The sequence below is a fragment of the Cupressus sempervirens genome, chromosome 9 (assembly GCF_028749045.1).
Source record: "Cupressus sempervirens isolate cs-2001-9-10 chromosome 9, ASM2874904v1, whole genome shotgun sequence".
Taxonomy (NCBI): domain Eukaryota; kingdom Viridiplantae; phylum Streptophyta; class Pinopsida; order Cupressales; family Cupressaceae; genus Cupressus; species Cupressus sempervirens.
Window position 1 is genome coordinate 527,926,446 of NC_143126.1, and position 17,913 is coordinate 527,944,358.

Below are 17,913 nucleotides of genomic sequence, written 5' to 3' on the forward strand. Positions count from 1 at the left end.
ATTTGTTGACATTATTTTTAATTATTTTTTAAAATTTGAGTAGATTCAAATCTAAGACCCCTCTGATAAGAAACTCACAAGTTACCATTGTGCGTTAGTTTAAAATAAATTGATTTTTGCAATTTAAAAAATCTAAAAACCTAAGTCTGTTCAAATCTGTTCTAGTTTAACTCTAGAAATAAATTATCAGCAACCTGAGGATCACTACATCATCAGCACAACTACAAACCCTAATATCAAAAATCTATGTGAGATCTAGTTATATTCTCTGAAAGAATTTCGTGGTACCTGAAAGAAACCCCACTCTATACAGGCCTTAGAAAGAACACCCATCTCCTTTTGTCTTTCATGATTATCAGAGGGCAAAAGTAGTTTTCCCATATCGATTATAGGAACTGTAATGAGAGAAGGAAGTGGTGTTGAAGATGGTCTCTCATCATCTAATATGATATATCTCTGAGGAATATAATGGGGTTTCCTTCGTGCAATCTCTTGAACCCTCTCCATAGGAACAAACTTATCCCAGTTTGGTTTACAAGATGATTCAGTAGCATTGTTTGCAGAAGAAGCCATTTTTAGAAGATAATAACAAAAGGAAACTAATCAGAGATATCTTGTAGGCAATAAAGACCAAGTATAAATTGAGATGGAGCGGACAACTGATCCTATGATTCATATAGCGGGCAGATGTTTTCTTCAGTAATAATGAATAAAGAGGTTTGAATTGAAGTAAAAGAGTTATAGCACCTCCATCTGAATGAGGACTTAATCCTAACACTAGATTAGGCCTAGGACAAGGTGGATACAAATTCATTCTCATAGTCACCATTGGCCCGTCTCCAAACTTATGTTTAAAATAATCACTTTTTAATTGCAAATTTTCAGCAAATAGGGTCAAGATAATTTTAGCCACCCCTTCCACATGAGTCGTGTACTTCTCCAATGTATCTCTACAATCGCATTTCAAGAAAAGAAAACATTGAGTAATAATAGAATGCAAATAATGTTTCCAAACTCAAATGGTTGTAGAAGAGTAATAAAGAATCTGTAATCTGACGGCGTTGTTGGCCACAGAGCTAAGTTGACAAGTTTTCTAGGCATAACTACAAAGGCCAACAGGTCGCCCCACTCCAACTTTTGATTTTCATCAACCACAAACATATTACCATACCCTTGAGGATCTCCAGCTTGCAGAGCATACTTTTGTTTTTCATCTAAGGAAAGTCTAAAGAATTCATTAGCCACTCCTCTTATTCGATCTATCAAGGAACGTGGAATTCATAAAAGCCAAATTGGGGCTCACTCCGCAACTATTTGTTTCACAAACAACTACTACCTAAGATGTAGGCATTAAAATAATATTCATACATGAATGCTCCGAAGTGGACGCCACTCACTAGGAGATTCGAAATATAAATATTCATCATAAAAATTACCTTGATACGTATAATCCCAAGTGGATACCAAGTTAATAGATATTTTTTTAATCAACAAGCTTGAAGAGGAGCATTGGAGCACGTGTAAGGAGTAACAAGTCATCTAATAAAGAACTATTTAGAATACGTATAAAGATCAAGCACGATCTATAATACAATGCAGAAAGTATTCTGATTCATCAAATTGATATATGATACAGACCATTTCATATTGTGAGATATTGGAAGCAACTGATTGGATGTTGATGTTCAACATCTAATGAAATCCACATTTTGAAAGAGATTGGAAACTAAAGACGATGTTAGGGAGATACGTGAAGTATGTATTTTGGTGCATTTGCATGTGCAGTCCACCTTGGAAGTTTTATCTAAACAATATGATAGCCTTGGTGTAACAATTTTTGGGCATGATTAATAAGTGGACTTATAGATTGATTTATGGCAGCCAAGGAAACCATGAATGGTTGAGAGTCTTACAGTATAATAATATGACCAATTGTCATATTTTCTTTTGTAGATTTTTCTTTTTCAAAGGATATTAAAGGGTTTACAACCAATTAACAAACTCAAAAAGATATTATATATATATATATATATATATATATATATATATATATATATATATATATATATATATATATATATATATATATATATATATATATATATATATAACTTCCACATACACTATTTTTATTCTTGAATCGTATCAAACAATGGTAACCAATTATTTAAAGATATACATCATCACACTATTAAGAAATCAAGTCAAGGGAGAAGAGATAACTTATCCTAAATGGTGAGTTATAAATATAATGGGAAGATAGATCTAGTATAGCTAGCAATGCTCTATGTGGAGGGATTGCCAACTAGCGTAGAGTCATCCATAGATGCTACGAAGAGAAGAGAATTAGTCATGTTACTGCCTCTCCTGGCCCCTGCCATGGATCTCTTGTAGGAATCCCTTTGAAGTGTTGTTGAGAAGATGTTGAAGAAAAATTGTCATATAAAACACAAATAATAATAATAATAATAAAATCAAGGTGGCAATATCTCGAGAATCAAAACTTATTAAAAAAGGACCAGCCAATTTCCTTATTCAAACATTAAAGGTGGGGCCAAATCCCAAATAAGGTAACTTACAAATTATGAGACAACATATAAGGTATCACTTACTCCCCTTTGTTATTCATTTATATGTTGAAATCAATATTATGAGATAAAATATATGTAATATTTGTAAATTTAAATATTAGATAGAGTTAATATATACATGATACTTCGTTCATAATACATGGAAACTAATACTGTCTCTCAAGAGGGAGAATACCTAATTTCAAATATTAATATTATTATGAAATATGATTGTGAGAATATAATTTTTAATATGATTGTCTCTCACATGATGTGGGGACACAAAGAGAAGAGATAAGCATATTTGAGGCAATATGGAATATAAAGACAAAGATGAATGCTAATATGTAAAGATATACCAAACATAAATCAATTCCATAGACTTCGTGTTGAGGTAATATGGAGGTAAGTATTATTTTCATTATGAATATGTAATTTAAGTGGATTCTTGATTATTAAATATATTGGGTCGTGATAAAGTAAAAACACATCAAATATATGTATATATACACAAGTATAGATGTGAATATATGAAAAATGAAAATTAGATAAATATCAAAATAAGTGGATACATATCTATGTTAAGATACATTCCTAAGGAATCATGATGACATTAGGAACATATTATAGTACATAGGGGTCTATTTCTCATCCACATTATGAAATCCTGAGATAGGGAGTTGGTGGAGGGAGAGGCGGAGTAATTTCGAGCACTTGTCGGATTCGCTTGGAGCTTGTTTCACGCACCCTCTGCACCGTCATTCTACCATCCCAAGATGATCGTAATAAGGAGAGAGAAAGTTGTCTGTGTACTATATAAAGAAATCTTCCAAATAATTACATTCATTGGATTAATTTTCTCATCCACATTATGATATCCTGAGATAGGGAGTTGGTGGAGGGAGAGGCAGAGTAATTTCGAGCACTTGTCGAATTCGCTTGGAGCTTGTTTCACGTGCCCTCTGCACCATAAATCTACCATCTTACGATGATCCTAATGAGGAGAGATAAAAATTCCTTCCAAATAATTATGTAAATGAGAAAGAGATCATCACAAGACTCATATTTCTTTGGAGCTATTATATACTAGTAATTATTTGTGTTGTAGGATCCATGATCAAAAGGCATATTGGGGAAGTATATTCATTCCTTTTACTCTACTTCATTGTGAAAATCAACAAAGAATGTATGATGTGTCTGCATCGTGTATGCTTTGTGCCTTTATGCATCATTTGTCTTCATCGTGTATGCTTCGTGTTTTCATGCATTCATGTGTCTACTTCGTGTTTGCATCGTGTCTTCACGCATCAATGTGTATACTTTGTGTTTGCATCGTGTCTCGTACGCTAATTATATACATTTTTAGTGCATGCTTATGTTTTCATATATTCTAGTATACAGTTTCTTAGTGATTGCCAGGATCAGAGACAACATCTTTGAGTATCCAAAGCATGAAGGATTCTTAGTGAGGATCAATGCACCATGGACGGTGAATAGCAAGTGTGGAAATTGAGAACATTCTATCAAGATTGGATCAAGAGGATCTTTAATGAATGTTGTAATGCTTAGAAATAGACTACGACAAGACTCTACATTGTTAGTGAGTGATGGGGATTCAAGGTGTACTTAGTAAGCTCCAAGCAGCAAGGACATTCTTACAAATGAAGCCGACCAAAAATTATTAGTGGACAGATACTAAATTACATCAAGATAAGTACCCATCTTTAAAAATTATTCTTAGTGAATATTATGATCTCTAGTTGGATAAGCTTATGTTTTGTAGTTCTAACTTCAAGTCACAATTGTCATTTCAGGATCAATAATCGACAATACTAAATGGAAGATTAGCATTGCTTGAGGACAAGCAATTTTGGGAAGTGTGGACTATCACGTCCCCAATTTTTTAATAGAATTTAATAATATAAAGAGTCAAAGAAATAATAAAATTTTAAAAAAGAGAACATAATATGATAATAATTATGTTGATAATAATCATATAATATGATAGCAGCCAAGAAGGAATAATTAACAAGAAAACATAATAATAATATCATAATATTATTATAGTATTATAATAATATTATTAAATATATTATGATAATATTATAATATCAAGAAAGAATATCATAATAAAGATGATTATAATAAAATATTATTAACAATTATAAATTGCATATTATCTTGTAATCAAAATTATGGCAATATGATATGAGTATAACATAATTAACATGATGAATAAGATGATAAATAAATAAATAATAATTATTCAAAATCAATAATGAAACGTACATGATTATAATTTAATCTATATTTTAGTTGAATAAATAAATCAATAATTGAACTCATATTAATATACGTGCTAACTATTATATTAGAAACACCAAATTAGGGAAGACATATTAGCATTGTATAAGAAGGATCAATTAAGGGTTGGTTAAGGATGATTATTTTAACAACAATTGGAAAGAGTAGTGCTTAATCATTAATTATGAAAAGCGATTTGCATTATAGTCTTATTGGTATCACAAAGAGATACGATTAGGAAGAGATATGTCTCTTAAACATTCAAAACCATGCAACTCTTCAATCTTGCAAGATACATAATGGAGATCGATCCCATTCTCACGTCATAATAAATTACTTCTTTTTTTTCATATACATCCTTATTGGATCACTCTATTAAGCGTTGGCCTCCTCGCAAATTAGTTGCATGTAATTAAGGAAAGAAATCAAGAAGAGCACCCCCATTGCATATTTCCAAAGGATTTTTGGAAACAAGTCTTTGCAATTGGATTTTGTGACTTAATTGTCCCTATTTTTTGAATATTATCGAAGAAAATATGGCAGAAGGATAAAAATTAAAGAAAACGTTGCACATAAACGAATGACCCCAAAAAGGGTTCATTACAAAACCATTTTACTCTCAGCATTCATAACTTGGATATCCTTTCTTAAATTTGCCTCTAAGTATTCAATTTTGGTATTGCTACAAGGGGTTCATCTATCTGCTTCCAATTCCTTATTAGGACCTCCATCATCGAGGTTTGGAGAAGGCTCTATCAAAGGGTTCGATGAAATTGTATTCTTAGGTTGTAAAATGAAAAATCCCCTCCCTCATTAAATTGAATAGAAATATTTGATTCTTTACTAGAATGGTTGGAAGGTATCTATATAGGAGTCCAAGAGCTTGCATTTCTTTGCTTACATGGGCAAGTAAAGGTTAAAATAATTTTACCCTTAATGTTACCTTGAAAAACTTTAGGGTGCAAATAATAAATAGATTGATTGCTAACTAGTTGAATAGAATCCAATTTATTCAATCATAATTTCATAGAAGTTAAGATTTTTACATTAAAAGAGGAAATAAACTTCCCTTCCATCCCTTTAAAAACTATCCAAAAGCTTGTCAATCGTAAATAAAAAATGTTGTAGAGAAGCTCGTGAAAGATTAGATAAACAAAACACATTTAAAAACCTTTGTTTTATAAATATTTTGGATCAAAATTTAGAACCTATTTCCAAAATTTGAGATGATAGCCTTCTACAAAGATGGGGTTTCCTTTTAACAATCTATCTCTTAAGACTAAGGTTTTTGCAATCAACAAATTAAGAATCTTGATCAAGGATAGAAATACTTACCTGATCACCAAAGGAAGTCTTAAGCCATTTCAATTAGCCTTGGACCCCGACAGAATGACTGAATATTATAATTTATTAGTTCTTTCAAATTTACAAACAGTGATTTTATAATTTTAATTAAATATTTAATAATAATTTAATGCCCATTATGTCGGCTGCACCATTTTACAAATGAGTAATTGCGACTGCGATATCCCCACGTACCTTTCGACATACCTTTCATATACATATTGTTCAAAATAAGGGTTCGGGGATCATTATTAGTATGGGCTCAGATAATCTCAGGGGCCGAATCCATCAATGGAGAAGAAGAAATAACAGACGAAACCCTATATTTTCTCCTTCCTCCCTGCTCCTCGTCCGTAACAGGAAGGCGACTATGATGAAAATGCCACCTGATTGAAGGGGTTTTAGCGTTTGATGCCCTCGACTCCAAAGGAATACAATTAGCTCCAATTGCTAGATTTGAAATCCCCAAAATTGGAATTTTTAGGGTTTTTTTCCCTCGTCGTCCTTCAATCCTACGTCACGATGGATGTCGCCCGATGGATTTAACAATGAAGGATTAGAAGTTGAGAAATGTTTTCTCTTATCCCCTTGAGCCGTAGATCTATTGACTGCGCTCGACCTAGGGCAGATGGAAGGTTCAAAAGAAAAGTTTTTACAGGTAGCCTTACCAAATTGGAGAGGGAGGAAAGAATTCAAATAGTGACTTGCTTTCAAGGCTAAATGATTGGCCTTCTTGTTGTCTTCCTTCCGCAGGGATCGTTGCAATGTTTTTGTTGTTCACCTTCTGTAAATGAGCGAATTTTCCCTGAATTTGAGCAGAGTTAGGCATATTATATTTTTCATTATACATTAACATTTGTTTTGTGATTAATGGTATGCCAAAGTTTTAGTATTTTGTACTTTCAATAGCCAATATTTAATTGGAAGAAGTTGAGTTGGATCTTTGACTAAATTGTTTGAGATTGGTGATAGCTAGACCAGTAAGAGTAGTTCTGCTACAATAGAAGCAAGTGTTGGCAAAGAGAGAACAACAGGGTCTAAAGATGCACCCATAACATCAAAAGAAGATGAATCACCTCCATTGGAGCTGTCACAACAGAATATGAAGGTCCACAATGGTGTCCTTCAAGCCCACAATGTCAAACTTTACAAACAATAATGTAATGTCTGGTATAAATGGGTCCCAATGAACTGAATCCAGAAGACATGAATATTCCTACTGCAAAGAATCATTAGAAGCTTTCAATGAAGCAACTTTGAACTCTAAAGAAGCAACAGGTGTACATGTGTTATTTAATAAACCGATCATCCCAAAAGGATGTGTGTACACAAGATAGGATAACAAAAATCTTAGTGCCATCCATATGAGCCTAGTTGTCCGAGGAAACATCACTTCCAGATGAAGATTCAATGTCTCTGTACAGTTGGTTGGTTGGTTGTTCAAGCAAAGAAAGGCACTCAATGTGCTCTATATGACGTAGAGTATATTGACAAATAGTAATGCATATTAGTCCGAAGACCATGTAATTACTGTTCAGCCATCAACCATGCATTCTTTTATCCATAATCACTTGGCTCAAGAACATCTCCAGGGCAAAAGATCTTGCTCATGGCAATTATTCTTTATCCCTTCTTTCCAAGACTAATAAATAGTTATCTAAGGCTAGCTTGATGGCAGAAGGATGAAAACAATTACTAGGAGACATGAGTAACCTCCCCAAACCATCAAAGTAAAAAGGTATTAGGAGATACTCCCCAAGACAATGGATAACACATTTTGTCTATTAGTTCTAATCTTCCATATCTATAAAATTTATGCTGCTTCTTCCTAGCTCCCATGTACTCAGATACCATGTAAAATTTTGCAGCTGGAGCTGCATAAAGAATAAGCTGGAAATTAGAAGCAAGACTTGCAGACATGAAAGTGAGGAAAACAGAGTAAGCTAAGAATGGACGAAATTCTATTAACAACTAAAAAGCTTGCATAATTTATACAAAACTAACCACTACATTAACTGAAATTATGGTGAAAACAAGAAAATAAATTAACATCAGTTCTCCTTAGTTAGCCTTACACATGAAAAGGCAGGAATTCATCATTTACAAAGAATTAGAAAATATGATCCATAATTCACGGATCAGACTGGAGTTTCAAGATGGGAATCAACACAACACTCTAATGCATAATGATCATTATATTTTATCTTGATAAGTAACGAGAACTTCCTTGAGTGATTAAATTTCAGGATGGTTCACAGCAAACCTAACAAAATCACAATACCTACAAATTCCCTTTAAAGGGCATATTGGATTGGATGTCATTAGAATAATAAAATCTTAGTTGCCCATGTACCGAAAGCCTTTAAAGAATAAGCTGGAAATTAGAAGCAAGACTTGCAGACATGAAAGTGAGGAAAACAGAGTAAGCTAAGAATGGACGAAATTCTATTAACAACTAAAAAGCTTGCATAATTTATACAAAACTAACCACTACATTAACTGAAATTATGGTGAAAACAAGAAAAGAAATTAACATCACTTCTCCTTAGTTAGCCTTACACATGAAAAGGCGGGAATTCATCATTTACAAAGAATTAGAAAAGATGATCCATAATTCACGGATCAGACTGGAGTTTCAAGATGGGAATCAACACAACACTCTAATGCATAATGATCATTATATTTTATCTTGATAAGTAACGAGAACTTCCTTGAGTGATTAAATTTCAGGATGGTTCACAGAAAACCTAACAAAATCACAATACCTACAAATTCCCTTTAAAGGGCATATTGGATTGGATGTCATTAGAATAATAAAATCTTAGTTGCCCATGTACCAAAAGCCTTTACTTGTTAGGTTGGTCCAGGAAGTTGAATCCAAAAGGGAATGATAAGCTGGAAGAGAGGACTTCTTATGAATGATCTTCTAACATAAGAAAAGGCCTCGGCAATTGCATGTAGCTGTTACAGCCTTAGATGGTAAGAATCATGATAGGGGCTATTCTACAAGTATGTATTGCTGATGCTCACTATGCTGAAAAAGTGCTTGTTGCACCACCTTTTGTCATCCCCCTTTTATTCATCTCAACTGCTTCACCAAGAGCTCATTAGCTGAGAGGCTTCTTATGTAGACTTGCCAATCCACCATCAAACAATAAGCCTGTCTCATGCCTCAAAATAGGTGTAACTCACCATTTAAACATCTATGAGGCACTGGTAAAAGAACCCATTCAGCAAAACTCGTCTTGTTATGGTTAGCTTTGCCAAAAAGCCTCAGGGAAATCATTAGTGCAAGTTGTCTGCTACTTGCAAAAGTGGTCATAATAGTATTCAAAATGAAATCTTCCAGTGATAAAATATCAAATAAACACTAAAAGTAAAATATCTAAACTACTAGCTGGAATGTATTATTTTTATTGCTCTGTACAGAAACATGTGAAACATATAAAATATGTCACTTGTATTTAGAGGAATATAGATTTAGTTACTTGTACTGATAAAGATATATATTAAATGTCAATTGATAGTTCAGAATTTCAATATTATGTCATGTAACATATAATATCAATTTGGTTACTTGTAGTGATAAAGATAGATATTAAATGTCAGTTGATAGATCAGAATTTCAATATTATGTCACGTGACATATAATATGTATCAGCTGCCCTTCAAAATGCCAAAATGACTATGAGAAAAGAAAGTGAAGAGGTTAAAATGATCTTTGTATTGGGTGCAATGATGCATTTAGGAGTGTTTTAGGAATTTTGGATGTAGGCAAAAAAAAGTTAGTAAATGTCATTTTTAAATTACTTTTTGATGTTAGGTGCCTTTAGGTACCTGCAGGTACGCCCTCATGCAGACCTAGGCATACCCACAGGTGAACTGTACACTGCAATGCGCCTCGTACAGGTAGGGGATGAATTCTGGCCGTACCTGGAAACATAGTAGATCTCTATTTTAGATGGAAGGATGTTCTATAAAAAAGGTCTTAACATCGGAAGGATCTGGTTATTTTATGGCTTGGTTGAGGGAAGCAATCTGTTGAATGTTGGACTCAAAGCCTCAATCTCCTAAGATGTACTTGGCAGGTTGTTTCCTACCAAAGCAAGCTACTATTTTATAGTTTCAGTAAAATGTCAACCCTAGGACCTAATGCAGCCCACAGCAGCTACATGTATCTCATTTTGCTTTTCAGATCTAACTATTCCTTCTTCCTCTTGTCAACTGTGAAAACAAACTTCAATCATGAAGAAAAGTGACTGCAATACAGATATCAGACCTGAAAAGTATGCTTATAGTTGCTTATAAAGCCAGCATGGTACAAAAAACTGCTTACCACATGTAAACTAGCCTATCTACAAACACAATATTATTTGTTTTTGTTCACGTACAATAAGCATAATTATATAATTACAAATAAAAGATTCATTTTTGTAAACCAACTTATAATATGTTAGTGCGATCAACATCATGATAACTCTCTCTTGATTCAAGAGATTATAATCGATGCTACTGAGCTGTTTCCATTAACAAATCTCACACAAAAATACCACAACACAAAACAGTTTATTGTACGAATAGAACAATGTAATTATACAATACCAATCTAATCTGAGTATTGTAGTTTAAAGTAAATACTCATTTTAATCATCAATGTTGATGATTGCATTTACAATAGTTTACATCGATCTGCTTCTATGGCCCAATCAGTGTAGATACCAATGTTTAGGAGTGCATTGAGAACATCGTCATTAAGGATTAGTAGAAAGAACATCCGACTAATCTAGGAGGCTAATTTAATTTGGTGAGAATTATGGTGTGACACATCATCTACTAAGCTTCAAATTTCAAATATGAGATTGTATCAGGTTTGAGTCATTGTAATTTTGGCAGAAGAGATTCCCCTTTTGTGACAGCTTAGCCAAATAAACTTCAAGAACACGCATGATGGTGCAGGGCATCCACGTGAGGAGAAACTTTACTTTGGATATTCAAATTTTGTTCTTGTAGGTGTTAGGTTGTGGGTATATATGTCTTTTGACTGGCTCATTAAAGACTGAAAATGGCTTGAAGGTGAGGAATTCTTTAGTTTTTGCAGTTTATGTTTATGATGTGTACCTCTTTCAGATGGGTGTAGCTGCATGAGATTGGATCAGGTTTCATTTATGGTAATTTTGGCAGAATAAATCCACCTTTTGAGACCAAAAGAAACTTCGACAAGAAAAGGCATGCGTTTAGTCAATGATTATAATCTGCTTAAAGACAGAAATGCTGATATCTATGTAATCTTGCTGAATCCATTAAAGACAGAAATGCTGATATCTATGTAATCTTGTTGAGTTCATTGAAGACAGAAATGCTGATATCTATGTAATCTTGTTGAATTCATTTTTAAAAACAGCTAATTCAAGATCAAACCTGGTAAATCTTTGAAGAACATTCAGTGGTTTCTCCACCAAAAGTAGAGAATCGTTTATAATAGAAGTTAATTTGATCTAGTTTTAAACATGACCATACATAAATGTTCAATAAATTGAGGGTGGAACCATAAACGTTCATCACAATTGAAGAGGAAAAATGGATTGCAGGAAAGTGTAGCTTTAGTAGATATAAGCGAATCCCTCAGGAAGATCACTAGAACATACCTCAAAACCGCTACCTGATGCATTGCAAATCAGCGTTCAATTCCAAATTATCTTTGGTAAGTAAAAGTTCAGGTATTTCAACATCCGCCGTCTTGCTTTTATACGTTTCATATAGCATTTTGACCTCAGGCCTGGCGGATAGAAACCTTCGAGTGAAATTCTCCTCACTTATTATCAGACTTGAAACCAGACTACGGCGTGAATTTAGATACTGAAACACCTTAAACCGTGGCCTCATCCTTTTCTCTACACTAAAGTCTAAGAATACGGGATTTTTTACCACAACATTTGGACTTAACCCTAGCGTACATGTCAAGAACTTCATGTTCTTCTCTATCTTACCTACAGAGGAGCAAAGGAATTGAGGCTTCTTTTGAAGAAGCTGTTTGATATCATGCTCTAGGAGGCCTGCGTTTTCCAAAATCTTCAATTTATTATTCACTAGTTCAACATCACAGGACGCAATCCCAGGTGCCTTCCTGAGAGCCTTAAATAGGTTAGCCTTGGACCCAAAATACTTCATCAGAGAAAAGATTCTCGGAGCAAGAGTTTTATCCAAATTAAAATTAAGAATCCTGGGGTTGTAGGAGACGATATAACTCACATCTTTTTCAGCTATCCCTAATCTTCTCAAGTATTCAAATGTATGCTTCAAATGGGTGGTCGTACGAGTTATAATATCTGGGTTTCTTAAAATGGCTCTTTTTACCTGCTCTACCGTCAACCCATAGTCTTTGAACATCTGAACTGCCTCCTGGACTCTCTCTGTAGATTTTCTTCTGAAGAGGCTGGGGTCTTTGATTGTCAGTAATGTGATTTCAGAGGACGAAAAACAGCATTCCTTTAGCAAGAAATCTTTCATGGCATCATGGCGGCATTTTCTCTTTCTTACTACATATGGGTTTAAATGTGACGGCTTTGTGGGTATGCCTTCACATGATATACGCCATGAAATTCTTGACGAAATGAGGGTTGTTGGTGGATTTCTAACAAAGGCCAAAAGAAAATCAGGCGTTGTCAAAGCGATTGAATGGACGGAAATGGAAGGAAGATGAGATACCAGCGATGTAGGCCGAGTAAAAAGAGAAACCCTAGTGTCATAAACTGAGCAACGGAAAAATAAGCTATCCATTCAAGATAGACTGTTTGAACTCGCAAATGGCCACTATTCTCTTGCTCTGAAGCTTTCTCGTTGCCCAACAGATTAGAAGAAGATAGCGTGGGCTAACATTTGTTGCACCCAGCGGCAAGAGCACCGGATAAGAATCGCCAGAATGTCATAACGAGATATACACTTCGAAAAGTCCACACTTATAGACTACAATAGGAGGTCTCTAAAAGCAAAAATAATATTTCTGATATTATGGATGGTTTAAGCGTAGGATATTCCTACATTTTATGGTTTTGAAGTTTTGAAGAGATTTGGGCTTCATTTGTGATACTATAAATAGTTAAGATGTAGGAGATTTCTACATTTTATGGTTTTGAAGTTTTGAAGAGATTTGGATTTCATTAATGTCATGATAAATTAAAATGTGTTTTCTCATACAAATGTGTTATTTGTAGAAGGCGTATTATACTAAGGAAACCAACATATCATTTGTGGGCAATGGTTGATATGTCATTAAACTTCTTGCAATATGTTTGCAATCATTATGGTCGGTGATTAGCCCTCTTCCACTATACTCACACAAAGTCTAAACTGCAAGCGATAACAATTGTTCGTTCGCATGAGGAGAAAGTTACGTGTTTGACACAACTGTTGATGACAAACTCTGTGTATCTATGGTAGGCCCTGCATTTGAATCCCACAAGTCTTGAAATGTTAAAGAAACAACTAACATGCATAGGTGACAAGTTCATATGACCTTGTGTCCTACATGGAATTCAAGGATCTCAAAACATTATGTTGGGGTTGTAGTAAAATGTTTTAATTGTTTGGGCATGTTCGTCACACTTCCCTCAATCTTCTTCAACCGTAATTGATGTTTGTGCAAAGTTCTCCTCTTTCCTTGCAATCTGTAGTGGTTTCCTAATTTCACACGCTCTTCTGTTGCAGTCTATAAATGTCTTCCATTCATCTTTAGAAAATTACGTCCATAACAATGACATTTGCAATTACATGCAAGGAATTTCAGTTTGCAAACTCTTGCTGAAGTGTTCCAAGATGATTGAACTCATTTTGTTCGTGGCCATTGTTGGTTGCACTCTTCAAAGCTGCATTTCATTCGTGCACATTGTTGGTTGCACGCTTCAAGCCTAATGCTGGTAAGTTTGATTTCTATAGCCTACGTTTGCAAGTTCTAGAATCACTGTTGAATTTTGCTTATTTCCTTGGTCATTCATTGCTATTTTTTTATTAATTGAGTATATTTGCATTTGTTTATGAATGGAATGAATTATTTCTTCCCTCATAGGTTATGTTTTTTCAATTGGTTTTCCTCTTCATTTCTATGTATTCGATTGAAGAAAGATGAACAGTTTCTTTGTATATGGTATTATGTAAAGTTGTTTAATAGTGTTCTAGCTCCTTTGTGTATGCATTTCTAATGATTTATGCACATTATGTTTTTGTGAGATTTATTGTCTGAATTTTGTGGAAAACATAATGAAATTGTTTGCTTGCAGTTCAGGGGCTTTTGACAAATTTCTTTTGTTTTGATCCAATTTTATTAGTACTCATTGCACATTGCATCTTGTGTTTTTAAGCTAGTGTATACAGTTTCCCAGAATCTTGTTGGAGCATAGTTGACCAGGAATCAGAATGACAACTTCTTCACAGACTTCTTAACACAATGGATAGCCTAATCGTAGGTTCCATCTCAAAATTCTAAGAAATGAAGTTCATATTCAAGTTCCTCTTAGGTAGAGTATTCTACTTTATTTCTCCTCTTTCATTCTCTTTTATTTAAATGCACATGAATCTAGAATGGGAAGTGGTTGTAAATCTCCTTTCAACCAAACGATTCTAATTTGTTTTCCCACTTTTATTTATTGTTATGTATATTTTAGAGTCCAATTTGTTTGACTATGATCACCCAAATAAATACAATGTTATGAGTTGTAATTATAGTTCTTCGTTTTAGATGAAAGAGCAGAACAAACTCTATGAACAATACCTCAGTAAACCTTATAACGAACGATTGGGTGAATATTAGGCAAATGTAGTGTGTTAGAAATTATACAATATTATTACTCTATAATAGATGAGTGATCAAAGTTTGGTCAGTGACAAAATGGAAAAGAAACTATGTACTGGTATTGTGTAGTAAGTTTAACAGGAAGCCTCCACATAGTTTACATTAGATGCCTTCATCTTCCCCAGTTTGAGCTTAGTTCTTTTTAAGATATTTGCAGTACATAGTTTGTTGATGTATCTTCTTTACTTTTACAAATCATTAAGCATAATATGTATTACTGGGCAAACTCCTTCTAGACTTAAGTCAATGTTGTGAGATCATAGTTTTTATGGATCTTGATCTTAATAAAGAGCTGAGTAATTACATAAACACAACTTTAAACTGTCGATAGCAGAGGAGATTGTTGATTTTATATTTTTTAAATGCTAATGCGTTTGTTTTGTTTTAATTTCCTTTTCACTCAACCATGTTACTTGCATTTTATACTTTCAAAATATATTGAAAAAAAAACAAATATAGTTTACATAAATGCAATTGCGTTTGATTAATTATTTTTTAGGTCACTACAAAGTTCTTAAATTATATAATGCCGTACATTTTTTGGGGCTTTTATTAATTTCACAAGTAAATTTTAAGATTCTATAAAAAAATATTTTAACAAGATTAGAAGTAAGTGAATTTAAGGGCATTATAAGTTTGCATGAAAATATTCTAAGATTTGATCTTGGTTTTGTGAATTATCAAATTTAATTATATTTGTCTTGTATATAATTAATTTTATTATACATTTTTTTCAAAATAGTTTTTATTCTATCATCTTTAATTTAGTTTTATTCAACACCAATACACTTGCTCATACACCCTGACTTATGATTACTATCCAGTAAATTTAATATTTTTTATCAAATTCAATGCACTAAAATCTATTTAATTAGATAGTTATCATATGTTGAATGCATTTATCTCCAATATTTTTGAGAATTCATTAAGTTTTACTTTCTTTTGTACCTGTTTACAAAGTATATTTTCTTACTATTAAATTACGTATATTTCAAGTGATGTAACAAACTTTTAAGTAAACACTTATACAATACTATATTTATTTTTAATTAACAAAGCAATGAAGGTAAATGTACTTTATTTTTATTTTATTTTATATCTAGATCTTATTTTACTATTGTTTATTTTTCACAATTCTATGTTAAGCACATATTTATTATAAATGTAAAAAGTATTTCAATTTAACTATTTGTTTTGAATTTAATTATTTTACAAAGTATTAATTTATAATAAGAGTATATGTTTAGTTTAATTATATAAATGACATAGGGAATAAACATTAACTAAGTTTATTTTTACCTTGGAAATTTTCTATTTTAATAATAGTTTACAATATTTTTGTTTTCAACTTATATCATAATAACCACAATAATCTCTTTAGTAATAGGAAGAATTGTGATTCGTAGTATGTGTTGTTAATTTGACATTATAATTCATGAAAATGTATCCATTGTTTTACAATCTAATATGTTGTGTAGGTGTTTCATTTTACAAACTTGCCTACATACAAAGTTATTGATTCTACAAAGTCAATATCTCAATCATTTTAAGGTACACAAGCATGACAACTACTTGAAACATTATATTACTAAACTATATCAATAATTAAGTGAATTGGACATTAGAACAATTTTAAAAGAATTAGTTGTCTACCAAAATTCCAACAAATATTTGTTATGCACATAGACCTTTGAAAAGGAAAAATTATATGGACACTAATAAGTAAACATTATTAGTATTAGAGGGTTATTGATAACTTTACTTGTTTTTTTAGATGACAATGCTAATTAAAACAAAAAGAAAAAGGCTTTGCCATCCAATTTACATAAAAGTTGGAAAAGCAATGACACAAAATTATGATTTATTGGAATGTGATATTCCTTTTGGTAAGGAAACTCTGATAGATATGTTGGTGCCCATTAAGGGGCAAAGGAAGAAATGGACCCCAATACGCAGGAAAAACATCACCACATCTATATTGTCTTGCCTTTTACCAAAGCCCACAAAGACTACTTTATCCATAGAGACACCAGTAATTGATACATGTAGTTCAAACAAGCCTCAGTGTGATCCACCAAAAAACCCACCAACAATTGTAATAAATAAGCAAATAGAACTTCACATACCCACCCTATGTTATAGGCTACTACCATCTAACCTAGAGGGTCAAGAAGAGCCCATAACTAGAAGTGATTGTAGCTCTAAATAGAGCATAAACTAGAGAAATAAGTTAGTACACATTGTAAGTAACCCCCATCATAGTTATAGGAATTAGAATATCCCATATCTCAAAGTCATTGTAGCTATGAATAGAACATTCACTTGAAAATTTATTTTTTGTAATATAGTAACAAATTTTAGATAAAATGCAATATATGTGCATTATTTTAGATATATATGTATAACTTCTCAATAATTATGACTTGTGTGATTTTAGTTTTTCACTTGTCTCAAATTTTTTAATTTTGTGATGTCCTTTACGAATTTTAAAGTATCTTAACATATGTTTACTAAAATATATTTATGCCAATATAAAAAGAAACCCTAATGTCATAAACTGAGCAATGGAAAAATAAACTATCCATTCAAGATAAGACTGTTTGCAGTTGTAAATGGTCACTTTTCTCTTGCTCTGAAGCTTTCTCGTTGCCCCACAGATTAGAAGAAAATAGTGTGGGCTAACATTTGTTGCACACAACGGAAAGAGCACCAAATAAGAATCACCAGAATGTTGTAACGAGATATACACTTCGAAAAGTTCACACTTATAGACTACAATATGAGGTTTCTAAAAGCAAAAAAAATATTTTTGATATTATAGATGGTCTAGGTGTAGGATATTCCTACATT

At 32.7% G+C, this 17,913-nt stretch overlaps 2 protein-coding genes across 2 annotated transcripts in view; both read right to left on the reverse strand.

Annotated features, from left to right (window-relative positions):
• Positions 1-255: 255 nt before the first annotated feature.
• The window catches only part of LOC149539670 (protein LATERAL BRANCHING OXIDOREDUCTASE 1-like), a 258,828-nt gene continuing 241,170 nt past the window's right edge, over positions 256-17,913 (reverse strand). The window contains exons 3-5 of the mRNA XM_089802606.1: positions 1,049-1,280; positions 658-953; positions 256-599 (exon numbers count right to left, since the gene is read on the reverse strand). Coding sequence (XP_089658732.1) covers positions 256-599; positions 658-953; positions 1,049-1,280 — 872 coding nt within the window. The remainder of the gene's footprint in view (positions 600-657; positions 954-1,048; positions 1,281-17,913) is intronic.
• On the reverse strand, positions 7,474-13,168 carry LOC149539671 (transcription termination factor MTERF15, mitochondrial-like). Its single transcript, XM_089800894.1, has 2 exons — positions 11,864-13,168; positions 7,474-8,092 (listed from the first exon to the last, which is right to left on the reverse strand). Exon 1 carries the CDS (start codon positions 12,993-12,995, stop codon positions 11,874-11,876), a length of 1,122 nt encoding a protein of 373 aa, XP_089657020.1. The 5' UTR covers positions 12,996-13,168; the 3' UTR covers positions 7,474-8,092; positions 11,864-11,873.

Coding starts and splice junctions, on each gene's coding strand:
- LOC149539671 (XM_089800894.1), bottom strand. CDS start 12,995: ATGGATAGCTTATTTTTCCGTTGCTCAGTTTATGACACTAGGGTTTCT.